The following is a 13,433-nucleotide window of genomic DNA, read 5'->3' on the forward strand; positions in this document are numbered from 1 at the left end:
CAATTTAAGATCGCACTAAAACGTAGACAATTGTCGGTAAAGCTGGCAACCGTAAACCTTATCGGTTACACTAAAAGGAGCACATTGAATCCTTCTTACCTTAAACAGAAACCGTTCCATCTTTGTGCGCTTGTTTGGTCGCTCCTGCAGCTGGCGATGTAACCCTTCAGGTTGGCAGTCTGGAACAACAATCCGACGTAAATTTATATTTCAAGAATAAGTATACACAGTTTGGTGCATTTCAAAATAGTATCCATGTGTGTTGACACCAACACGTTATTTTCACTTTTTTGTGGCCGAGAAAACCACTCGACTTCTAATCCGAACTTGAGGTAAGATTGAATAATAATGAACCGGTTCTCAGAAGTTATTCTCGAGAGCCGAATTCAGGCCACCAGATCTGCGAAAGTCAAAGTTGTCTTCTGAAAGCGAATTCATGCACAGAAAGCACACATGTTGTATTTAAAATGTCTAAAGTTTTCGTTACACATAAGAGCGAGCTCTGATTTGAACATGAATGAACACGAATAAAGCCCAGATATGGGCTCATGAGTGCACAACGAATTCGAGAACTCGTGAAAGCACCAGTTTTGGTGGATGCGCGGTTCAGCTTTTCGTGAGCAATAAGACTTTTGAACTGTTATTTGTATCATTCTTGTTAAATTCTGCATCTCTTGTTTCTTTTTAAAATTCCATTTGTATGTCAACTTAAACTGCTCTTAAAAATTAGTCAAAAGTTATTTTGATTGAACTTTCCTCACCCCTGAAGTACAGTAGAATAAATTTTGCTTCTTTGAAAGATTATAAAATTTGTTTTTTATGGAAATCTATTTATTTTTTCTGAAAACTCTTATTAAATAAAAACAATATAAAGTGTAGAAATATATTTCAGTAAAATATTTAAATAATGAGATGAAATCATCAAATTTTGGTTAGCATTTTATCATCTACAATTCTACACGATACACATCTATAATTTGACAATATTCAGTCCAGTTATTTCGGAGATTATTTGTCTAATAAAAATCTGGGCAGATGGCAGACAGACAGACGGAAACGGGAGACGTTTTTTTTTTCGTACTCTAAGAGTCATGATACATCAAAAGAACATGAAACTATCCATTCATTCATTGGATGGACTCTACTATACTTACTTAACTAGACACAGAATTTAAGTGTTTTAAAATTAGCATTTTGATCATAGACGCTAACTAAAATTTTCCTGTTAGTTCCCAATAAAAAATTGATGACGTCAGTTAAAAAAAGTAAAAAAAAGTAAATCAAACGTGAAATTTATCTCTTAAAATTTTGTTTTTTGTAATTTAATAATATATAAACATCGTCTTGTAAGAAACCTAAGAATTTAAAAATTTTTCTTTGTACAGCCTAAATCTCCTTGCGATGGATTGTGTAGATGGGGTACCAAATAACTGCTCCGTATTCCAGTCTTAATCTTACCAAAGAATAAAATAATATAATAAGAGTTCGCTGATTCAGAAGTTATCTACAATTGCGATAAATAAAACCATACATCGTGTAAGCCTTAGCAATAATGTCTTTATAACGATTTGTGAAAAAAACGTTGCTATCGAAACTGATACCGAAGTCTTTAATGCAGTCAAGTTTTTCCAATTCAACTCCTTTTAAATTATGGTTAAAAACAACGGTGTATAAGAAACAACTTTATATTTAAAGATATTTACCAATGGTAAAGCAAAATTAAGCAAAACTGAAGATAGTAACAATCATTAATATAATTTGAAATCAGCCAATATACGTTTATTGCAGGGAATCGCATCAGGAAGATCGTTAATAAAAAGCAAAAACAACAAAGGTCCTAAGTTCGATCCCTGTACGACCCCAGAAAATGGAGTAAATGGTTTAGAGATAAAATTTATGTGTTTCACAAATGAGATTCTACCGGTCAAATAAAAGAATAAAAATTTCAATAACGGATTTCTGAAGCCAATATTTTATATTTTATCCAAAGCCTTTTAGAAATCAGTATATGACATCACATTGTGCCGGATGTCTGGACAGCTAATAGCTGTGAAGACAAGACTGATTTTGGCAAATGAGATATCTTCGAGGAAAATAAAGGGTGGGTGGGTGGGGTTAATGCTTGCCAAGATGAGACTGATTTTGCCAGATGACATAGCCTCTAAGAAAATGAAGGGTAGAGGATATATCATTTACCAAAATCAGTCTTATCTTGGCAAGTATTGGCCTCACCCACCCACCCTTTATTTTCTTCGAGCATATGTCATTTCCCAAAATCACTCTTATCCAAGTAAGTATCAGACCCGTCCACTCGCCCTACATTTTCTTAGAGAGTAGGTCACTTGCCAATATCAGTCTTATCTTAGCAGGCACTAGCCCCACCCACCAGCTAGTAGCTACCAAGATAAGACTGATTTTGGCAAATGACATACCCTCTAAGAAAAGAGAAGTTGGGCGGGGCTAGGACCTGTTAACATAAGACTGATTTTTGCAAATGACATATCCTCTAAGAAAAGAGAGGGTGGGTGGGTGGGGCTAGCGCCTGCTAAGGTACGACTGATCTTAGCTAGTACCTCCTAAGATAAGACTGACTTTTGCAAACAACGTATCCTCTAAGAAAAGAAAGGGTGGGTGGGTGGGGCTAGTGCCTGCTAAGGTAAGATTGATCTTAGCTAGTACCTCCTAAGATAAGACTGACTTTTGCAAATAACATATCCTCTAAGAAAAGAGAGGGTGGTTGGGTGGATGGGGCTAGTTCCTGATAAGGTAGGACTGATCTTAGCTAGTACGTCCTAACATAAGACTGATTTTTGCAAATAACATATCCTCGAAGAAAAGAGAGGGTCGGTGGGTGGGGCTAGTGCCTGCTAAGATAAGACTGATTTTGACAAATTATATATCCTCTACCCTTCATTTTTTTAGAGGGTATGTCATTAGCCAACATCAATCTTATCTTAGCAGGCACTAGCCCCACCCACACGCCTTCTATTTTCTTAGAGGGACCTCATTTTCAAAAATCAGTCTTATCTTAGCAGGTACTAGCTAAGATCAGTCTTATCTTAGCAGGCACTAGCCCCAACCACCCACCCACCCTCTCTTTTCTTAGAGAATATTTTATTTGCTAAAATCTATACGTTGTATAGATTTGGCGGTAGTACGTTTGATTTGGAAATGAAAGGCTGGGTTGGGTTCCCAGCTAATCCAGTTTTCTTTATCATCCTCAGAAAAAAAAAACTAATAATTGGTTCTTATTGAAGAACACGAACTGTTTTTATTTTAGAGGCGAGGGAAATTCAGCTACGTAAATCACTTTATACCATTTTATATTTTCGAAGCGTAAGCCAGGGAAATATTGTAGTACGAAAGGTTATTTTAATGTTTTTTCTGTTTCAAGACCCTAAAGTATGGAAAAATTGGTCTCCCGTTTCTATGTTTCTGTCGTCCGTCTGTTTGCTAACGATTTTATTAAACAGTTGATCTCCGAAACTAGTGGACGAATGCTGTGAAATTTTGTATGTATTTTATGCATATCGTGTTATAAATATTGTGTAAACTGCAAAACGTTAATCAAAATTTGTTTGATTATGCCACTAACAATAATTTTACATAGTAAATGTTATTTAAATTTGATGAAATATCATACTTCTACACTTGTGGTTTATGAATCCGCCTTGATTTTTACCCTAGATATCCTGAAATCAAAATTGTCAAATAACATTTTAAAATTTACATGAAAACTATAAAACCGATTATTCTGAAATTTTCTAGTTGTTTCAAAGTTATCGTAAACATGGTAAATCGCGATGACGTCATCTCAAAATTTTGCTGAATTAATTCTGTCTAAGAGTTGCAAAATATTATAACTATAGTTATCGTTTAGAACTGTTTATACGGGGTAACCAAAAAAAATAGTCAGTGAAACAATTTCTTACTTTATTGATCAAATAAAAAAAAAACTCATTCCAATTTCCCGAAAATTATTATTAGAATTATACTGTACCTATTGATATACAGGGTGAGTCGAACAATAAGCGCGCCGTTCTCCTTATCTCATTAATTATTAGCAATTGAAAAAAAGTAAAAAATCAAAGTTGTATGGTTTTTTGAGTAACATACATTAAAATATTTAGTTTTAATTATATAGGGTTTCTGTTTTTAAGGCGTAATCCGTGATTTGGTTAGGTTTTATAAACATAGTTTATTTTACTTATTATTGTAATCGAGTCCGTAGACCGACTTTCTACTTTTACGTTTTCTCGACCTTTCATGACCCCAGAGTACGAAGAAAGGTCTGCCGTTTCCGTCTGTCTGTCTGTCTGTCTGCCGTCTCGGTTTTTATTAGACAGATAGTTTTCGAAAGTACTAGGCCGATTGTTGTCAAATTTTGTATTTATGTTAGGAATATCATATAGAAGATGGTAAAACGCTAACCATTTTTTTTTTAATTGGGTTTTAAATTGTATAAAATATCATAGTCCTACACAAGGAAATCAGAATTTAAAACAACATTTTGCTATTTAATTTTGAATCTGCCAAACCGAATGCTTTGAAATCTTGCAAATGTTTTAAAGTGCATAATGAATTTTTAGTCAAAATATATTTGATTATCCTCTCCAAAAAATTGATGACGTCAGCTGAAAATTTTGCCATCTAAATCCATGCCCTATACGTGCTGATCAGAAATTTATTGAATCTTCTGGTATATTTCTTAAATTGGAAACTTTTCTCAAAGGAACTTTTCTTGAGGTCTGATCTTCTATTTGATATCAGCAAATTTAGCAAACGGTTTAATAATTTGGAGCAAGCGTTATTTCAGCAAGAATCGAATCGTTTTCTGGTGATTGCATGAACCGCGATTGCATCTATGTCATTGCACTTTAAAGACCTTCATAATGCAGTTTTCGCCTGAGCGAACACGGATTGCAATTATAATCAGTTCCAGTTCTATCTAAATGGGAGTAGGCGCCTTCAGTACACATATACGAGTATATGCCTGTATGAGCTTCACCGGGCGCTACACAAGTACACAATTATCTTCTAATTACATTCAGGGGTTAATTGCAGGTATTGTAATGCGAACATTTATCACCGCTTTACTGCGTAACCACGATTTACCTGTTCTCTGATCACACCACGTATTAGCTGATTCCACTCGGACATAATGCATCATTATGCGATCAAGACTACCTTTCAGATAATAGTAACGGAATATAAAAAGTTCTGGGAGGTTCTGTGCATGAGTTAACTTATTAAAATAGAAGCTTCTCTAGAGGAGGGTTTATTACGAGATAAGACTGGAACTAATTAGGCTAATCACATTTCTTAAATTATTTCTGAGTTAGATAACAAAAGTAGACCACGTTTAGAATCGTCTGATGTTTATCACACGTAGACATACTTCACCTTAAAACAACAAAATGATGTGCAGATTTCAAACTGATAACCGCCTTTATGAAATGAACAGAATATTACGCACCAAGACGTGTAATAAACTTCATTAATCTCCACTGAAACCACACACTGCTTTAATAATTTGGGGCATGTGGATCTCGCAATAAATATTTTTATGAAGGGTATTGTTTATAAACAAGTAGAGGTGATAAATATTGTAAACATAAACATAAACATAATTCCGTAACCAACCCTGTATATGTACATACATAGTCACTGATAACTATTTAAAATTTTGAAAATAAACAACGAATTAAAATAATAGTAGTTGTTTTAAATAAAATAAATACTTGTATTTGGGTCACATTTAATTTTTATTCTTCCTCAGAATAAATGCGTTCTCGAAGCAGCGAAAACAATGCCTGTAGTTTTTTCTTCGCATCATTTTTTTATCAAATGTACCCGTTTTTTAAGGTACCTGTGTTAAAAGTTAAGATTCGCCTTTTTGCCGGACGGTTGTCGTGAATGGTTGAAGCGAACTTCTGGGGTAAATTAAATAATGCCAATAACATTATATTTTGTACATACTTAATAACATTGCGGGACACTAATCATTTTGCATTTGTAAAGGCAGCTATGAATATATTGGTATTAAAATAATTTTCTACGTAGCAATCTTCATACTTGTAATCAATTTGTAACATATTAATACGAAACAAACCCACACGCCTCCTCGGTACGACGCCTATGGGCCGTCTGGTCTTACGCCCATGATGATTCATCCTCAATGCGACCGAGCGACGGAGCGCAAAAGAAACGCCTGGAAACCGAAGTCGCGAATGGGAGTTCAGGAGAAGTCTAGAAGCGGTGACGTAGGCGTTTCGAGAAGGACCGCGTGCTGTTTAAATAGAGTCCACCTTCGGGAACGATTATTTTTCAGCTAGTTGAGTCAAGAGAAGTCGCGTTATTCTATAATCGCTGTAATAGTTCAGTGTAACAATAGTTTCATTTAATTAATTGATATGTATATTGTCAAGTCTAATAAAATTTTATAAAATCTTTTAATATCTGTAACAAATTTTGTTTCCCCATATTTTGTCTCTGACCAAATCTATATATTTTATTTTCTTTCCCTTAACTTTCAATGTTTTTACTCTCTTAATGAGATCATAAATAATAATTTTGTATTGTCTAAATTCTTAAAATTTGTTATTTTTGCTCTATTATATTTTTTAAATGATCTTAAAAACTTAATCATTTTCTAGAGCTTATACCGTTTGGGTATACACCAAATTTTCCAATTCACATAGTTCTGTTTGGTAATCCTATATTGTTGCTATAACAGGGTGAAATCGCATATAATCCTAATTTTAATAAATACAGTTTTTACATTAATTTTCTTTTAAAATCGTTATCTACAGGAGTTTGTATAGCCTTAGTAGTAGTAAAGACGACGAACTATAATGTTCTTCATACAGACCGAAATAATGAAACATTCATAAATGGAACAGATAGATTGGAAAGATAATAGAATTCAAAGAAGTTGGAAGTTTCCAGTAAATATTGTAGCAGGCATTATGTACTTGTTAGAAATGAGTTTCGTTTTCATAAAAAATGTTTTCTCTGGAGTTTATTAAACTAATGACTGTCATAAATGTAAATCTAGTGCATTATTCAAATAATCAATTTGCGCAGTAATTATTAGTAATGCCGCAATCGTAATTTTAGATTACTGTAGATACAATTGTAATTCCGGTTATAGTCGGACTAAGTAGCATGATGACCAACAAGGGGATAACCAGTACTAGTTTAAATATTAGATTATATTTTAAGCAATAATTAAATATGATTTAATGTAAATGTTGTAGTATAATTTAGTTGAATAGAATTCGTGACTACAACTTTCCAATGATAGAAATCTTAAAATGGTGTTTTGCGTGAGTTAGGTGGTTGAAATAATTAAGGGAATACGATTTATCTTTCCTCTAATTTGTATTATATTCATTGAAGTTGATGTTGTTATATTATTCATTGACTTTAACCCTTGACTTTGGAAAATAGAGCCGTAACCTTTACAATTTTGTGCGGCTGTCATAAACACCGACCCTAAATATACCAATAATTATAGGTCTTTATTTTTATGCACATGTTGAAATTTGGTACGAGTTCTTTAACGTCTACACGCGTGTTAACGTTCAACTCGAGCCCAACACTTTTCATGTCAAAACTCAGATAATGTTATGTTTTAAAATGCATTTCCATATTATCATAACTTTATCGTCCATTCTGATCCGGCGATAAGCGTATTCTTATAAATATTTTCTTAATTTCTTTATTGATCAATACAAGTTGGTAAACATGAAATTTCTGGCACGCTTTTAATGAAAACCTTACATAAACATATAATTTTATTGTACCTGAATAAAGTCACGAGATTAATTTATACGATATTGTTCTCAAAGTAAATATGGTGTCAGTACCTGCAAACGTCGAAAATTTAAAGAGGATGAATTAATAATGTGCGTGACTAGATACCACCAGAGAAACACTCACGTTGACAGGTTTTCATGGAAACTTGAAAATATTAAGACAAGCTATACAAAACGCGAAGAACCTAAAAGCTATCGGTTCCCCGTTGGTAAAAATGGGGGAGAACCCATTTGTCAGTTTGAACTGAAATTAAATTAACTCAAATGTCAAGCGAATTTCGCTTTAATTAAAAAACATAACTGCAATTAAATCTCGTTTTAAAAACTTGGTAAAAAATGTGTGCATTTTATCTGACGACATAAAAGGTGTTAGTAGATGCGAGACGAAGTATTCAGACAAGTTATAATTAATTTCCTTATCAACGTGCCAGGAATTGTGTGCTGGAAGTTTGTTCCAGACAGTCCGAGCTTGAAAAGGAATCAGGGTATGAAATTGTGTAAAAAAATCCACCGGCTCTACCGTAATTACGGCCATTTTAAAAATACTTCATAATCCCTGATGTAAAATGGTGGTTATTTAAAAAATGTGACGTGACGGTGTAGCCACCTGACAGTTATAAACCAATTTTTCACACTAAAATACCTATTTTTTATACACGATAAGCTGAATCCACGCTAAGTAAACCCGGAGTGCACATTTGGTTCGTTATTAAAACGGGCACGCATTTTACTGAATACAATAAGTAACCTTGCAACAGCTTAATTTGATTTCAAATCAAAATTTAAACTGTTAGTGAATTTGTCTACAACTTAATACGGCAATAAACTAGAATAAAAACATCACGATCAATTACTAGTTGATCTACGTACCTGTAGAATATTTCGTCTCATGCATTAACCAAAATTTTGATTCATGTATCAAAGTTATAAGTTCCCACATATCTGGAAGGTTGTTAGCCAAGAGCGGTTGTATTAATAGCCCAGACTTGTAGATTCCACAAACTATGTAATCCAATTATTAACAAACCTGTAATCAATATGAAACCCATCGCCTGACATAATTCAGTATCGATTTCGATTACTCCAGTTCTAAACTACGCGTAGCGATCATTATCCTTGTTGCCGGAACCACCACACTATATTAATAAACTGGTTAAATATAACGTAATCGAATTTTTGTTGGCTTCGTTGCCGCTGGAAATTTCTGTGGGAAAGCTATTAGAAGAGGTCAGGATGTTGTCCACCGCAACAGACACGAATATCAGCTTGCCAACTGTTCTGATGATAATGTTAAAGTGATACTTTGTAATTAAGTAAAGAGGATAGTTTTCCTGAGAGGCTCGAACTTGCCGTTATAATCAGGCTGTGCTGATGGTGGCGAGGGGTTAACGAGAAACTTTGTAATTTAAGCAATTAAAAGCTTACGACAGTTTGCACAATGTATTGGCGCGAATCGTTGTATCTACTGGATGGAAGTTGTGTTGGATAATAAGTTTTCCTTATTTCATGTAGAATTCTTTATGAGATGGTAGAGCCATTAGTTTAACGCTGGCGGTATATATTTCCATGTTACTCGACTTTAAATTGTGTGGTATTAAAATTCAACCGATGATTTATTTCATGCTTATTTAGTATTACAGGAGTAAGTATATATGTGGCAGTTTAGTGAGTGATACGTTAATGTTATCGGAATTCAATATCACAAAATTTTAAAGATAACTGTATTATAGAAAATCGAACATAATCTTGGGTACCTTGTATTTCGGAATTGGTAGCTAGTTAAATATTCTCCGTGTTTGTGGGTATTTGGATAATTAACAAAACTGGTCACTAAGAGGCTATAACGAGAAGGAGTTCAGAACTTGGTAATTAGACGGATACATTAAATTTAATAAGATAGTTAGCGTAGCTACTAATTACTATATTGCCATGAATGGGTCATACTGATAGGTAAGTTTCTAGACTTATTCACTGCAGAAGACGTTCCAACACATGCAAAATTTTCCAAATTCATTTTGGTAATCAAGGTCAGCTTTCGTCACTTTTTAACAACAACTAGGTGAAGGATACTCATTTTTTCTTTATCTTGGAGATATATTTATGTAGGGATACTAACTAGCTATCAGATTACTGGGGCTAATTATCTATTCTATTCTACTTGAAATTAAGTTTAAATTACTTTGGGGGGCTAGCGTCGACTTAACCGTCCCCAATACAAAAGGCATTTATTGCTATATTTAGATGGAGCTAACCGGAGCCACGTCGAGAGGGCATGGAGCTAGATTTTGAGTAGAATTTATTAAGTGTGCAGTGCCAATTTAACGGATCCGGTTATATAATTCAAAATTTATGTTTCCGGTTTCCGTTGGTTTGAGGCTTGCCTTTGGTTTCTTCGGGTTTCTCGATTATGCCTGTATATGAAAAATTTACTAACTATGTATTAAAGAATTAGAATGATATATTTTTTCCATAATATTATTGCAACTTTTAATTTTAACATACACTGAGACTTGTGTTTAAAACAAAAACTGCAAATGGTAACACAAACAGTAATAAAACAGATAACACGGGTACAGAAAATTATTTTTACGAGAAAATTTTGTTTAGTTACAGCTTTCAAGTTCTTATTCCTAGAGGTGTTGTATTTGATAAAACATTTCATAACAGATAACATAATTTTTCTAAATGATGTAGTCGTATGTTTAGGAATATACTAATGTTGTGTGCTTTTTATATATTACTTGGACACAAGACTTTATAGCAGTTCCTAAGAACAAGCGTGTGCAGTAATACTAATTGCAGTAAAATATTCTTTTGTTATGGCAGTGTTGAATAACAATAACAACTTGTTGCGAAATGTTTTATCATACAGTAGGTATGTGGGTAGTTATTTAGCATATCAGACACACTTATCTACATTTTAAATAATACGTATAGAAGCAAAAACTGTCATGGATTAAATTCCAAGCAATAAACAGACAAAAGTTCAAAAATTGGTGTAGTTATTTCTTATACTTACTTAATTTTGAACACACACTTAGTTTAAATAATAATTCGGCATTAATTATATTTACGCAGTCTATAGGAGATAAATCAAGTATATTTAGTTCAGAACGTCTCAAATGAATTGTAAAGACCGTAAGAACGAACAAAAAATATCAACACTTAGAAACAAAAAAAGGGGAACATAGGAACATTAATATACCCGTTTTTATTAAATACAAACCTATCATAAGACTAATTATAAATATCGATTCTACGCTAGTAAATTTTACGGTGTCATGCTTAACTACTATGTTTGAATATCACGTGAAAAATGGGTGGTGGACAGTTCAAGTTGACATATTAAAGCAGAGTTCTTTAAATCAGGTGAGATTTCATTAATTTAGAACATTATAATTTATTGTGTACGGACTATTTAGGTACACACTGTTAGTCTAATTTAAGGTTTTAAGCAGTTTTAGTTCGGAGTTAAAACTTGAAACTTTATTAGAAACGTCAGTTGATAAAATAAAGGTAGAGTGTTCTAATCGTTTGAGATATATTTCTTTGGAAATGAGCGTTGAAAAAACATTTCATCATATATATTTTTTTTTCAAATATTTTGACAAATGTATTAGAAAAATTTAGTGATTTTAATATATGGTACACGGGATGAAATTTAGAAAATTTGCGTCTAATTGTTCAATAAAATTGGCAATGTATCACGTAACGCAAACAATTTTAATGAATACTTCATCATAGTAAAAATTCACCAAAAAAATCTTCAAAAATGGTCAAAATATTATTCAATTTTTAATTTCCGAGCGTAAGCTAAGAAAGTAAATACATATAATTGGATCTGTTCGACGAATGAGACCGATTATTGTCAAATGTTTTATATATGTTAGGAATATTGTTGTAGATAGTAAATCGTTAACAAAAATTTGTCGAAGGGTCCCCACCAACGATTTTTTTATTATAATAAATGCCATTTAAATTCTGTAAACTAACATCTTGTATCCTTGTAGTTTATGAATCCCGCTTGATTTTTTGCCCTAGCCATCCAGATTTCCCTCTCCTCAAAAATCAAACTATATAATCACATTTCATACCAATATAAGACCAATGAAGCGTGCTGAAATCTGAATTACTAAGACGAAGATCACCGGTTCGACCGAATAGTATGGCACGTGTCGAAATTAACATACGTGTCCTTTTTGAAATGTTTATCAAAATATCTTCCAGTGTGAAAACTCACTACAAACAGGCACCGCCTATTGGTACAATTGTTGACCGTTCACCCGATTTTTCCGCACTCCGTGTCAGACCAAATATAAAAAAGTTAACAGTGTGTTTTCGTAACGTAATGTGTTCGAATCAAACGTAGTGGCTATGGAAACCGCGACAAGTACCGACAGCCGAGGGTAAATCCGCGATCGTCCCGCGGACGCTGCGTCCACGAGGCAACTACCGTGTCGGACGTGTTATTCTTTTTGCTTATTTAATTTGTTTTATAATTATTTAAAAATTGCCCGCAAGATTATTATTTTAGCCGTGTAGCTGATAGCAGGGAATAAACCCGATTTATTGTTTAAAATTTCTTTCCGTTGTATCTTATTTTCTTGTTTTTGCAGGCGCTCACCAGACCACCTGGACATCTGTATCTTCGGTTTTAGAGCAACCCCGGTGATCCTTCCCCCGGAGAGGGAGCTGGCGCCCGAGCGACCGCTGCTCCCGAGCAAAGGCGTATAAGCCTAGGTCTGCCAGACATGTTTCTATGTCAGCGGCACTGGGCTCAAGGCTTGGGACCGAGGCACGCCGCCCCCAAGCGTTATCGGCGAGATTCCGGACCGTCATCCTCCGTCCACCGGAATTTCGTCGCAATTCCAGAAAAACAAACTCCACAAGAACCTCGAATACGAATAATCATGTTTACTTTCGAAGCGTAACTTACTTTTTAAAATTTTTGTTTTTATTAAAAGTTTTTTAAATTTTCTTCATTTATTTTACACGTGAGCTTTATTTAGGAAACAATAATAATTTTAATCTGCCCCGAGAAGTTATGACGTCATTAGCATAATTTCTACATGTAAACATTCATTTTTATGGGTATTTTCAGAGAGAGTTCATAGGTCTAGATATAACTGCAATAATTATTGAATTTTCCCACTTTGGTTAAATTTTGTCACTTTAGGTGTTAATAACATCACAATTTGACAAACGGATGCAAGAGTTCGAAAATTTTGGATCAAATGTCAACAATTTTGAGTGGATTTATTTAACATTTTATCCATTGGTTACAATTAAGCGTTCAACCTTTTATAAGTATATTTCTACGGGGTGATAAAAAATGACAGATAGTCTCAATTGTGCGTTGTTAAGAAGGCTGTGAAGAACCCAAAAAAATGTTTAAAAAAATCCCTCAACCAAATTTTTGAAGATATTAAATTTCAAAATTGAAAAATTAACTTCGTAATTCTGATATGTTTTAATGTGAATTTAATTGACGGTCTAAAATTCCATTAAAAACTGTCAAAAATGACAACTGTCAACAGTAAAAACAGACTCTGTCAGTTCATTAAAACAAATCAGAATTACGAAATTAATTATCCAATTTTGAAGTTTAATATT

The 13,433-nt window shown here is 33.6% G+C and overlaps 1 protein-coding gene across 8 annotated transcripts in view; it reads right to left on the reverse strand.

Annotated features, from left to right (window-relative positions):
• Glut1 (Glucose transporter 1) overlaps positions 1–13,433 on the reverse strand; it is a 337,838-nt gene that overhangs the window by 120,820 nt on the left and 203,585 nt on the right. For 6 of the 8 annotated variants that reach the window (XM_064064022.1, XM_064064019.1, XM_064064020.1 and 3 more), the window contains exon 1: positions 100–182. Coding sequence is in view for 2 of the 8 variants with exons in the window: in XM_064064026.1 (XP_063920096.1) it covers positions 100–179 (80 nt within the window). In the remaining 6 variants the exon portion in view is untranslated. Of the gene's footprint in view, positions 1–99; positions 183–13,433 lie in introns of those variants that run through there. The other 2 variants (XM_064064028.1, XM_064064026.1) reach the window with 1 other exon arrangement.

The sequence above is a fragment of the Zophobas morio genome, unplaced genomic scaffold (genome assembly GCF_036711695.1).
Source record: "Zophobas morio isolate AGI-343-1 ecotype UQ-CSIRO unplaced genomic scaffold, CSIRO_AGI_Zmor_V1 ptg000024l, whole genome shotgun sequence".
In the NCBI taxonomy this organism is placed as follows: domain Eukaryota; kingdom Metazoa; phylum Arthropoda; class Insecta; order Coleoptera; family Tenebrionidae; genus Zophobas; species Zophobas morio.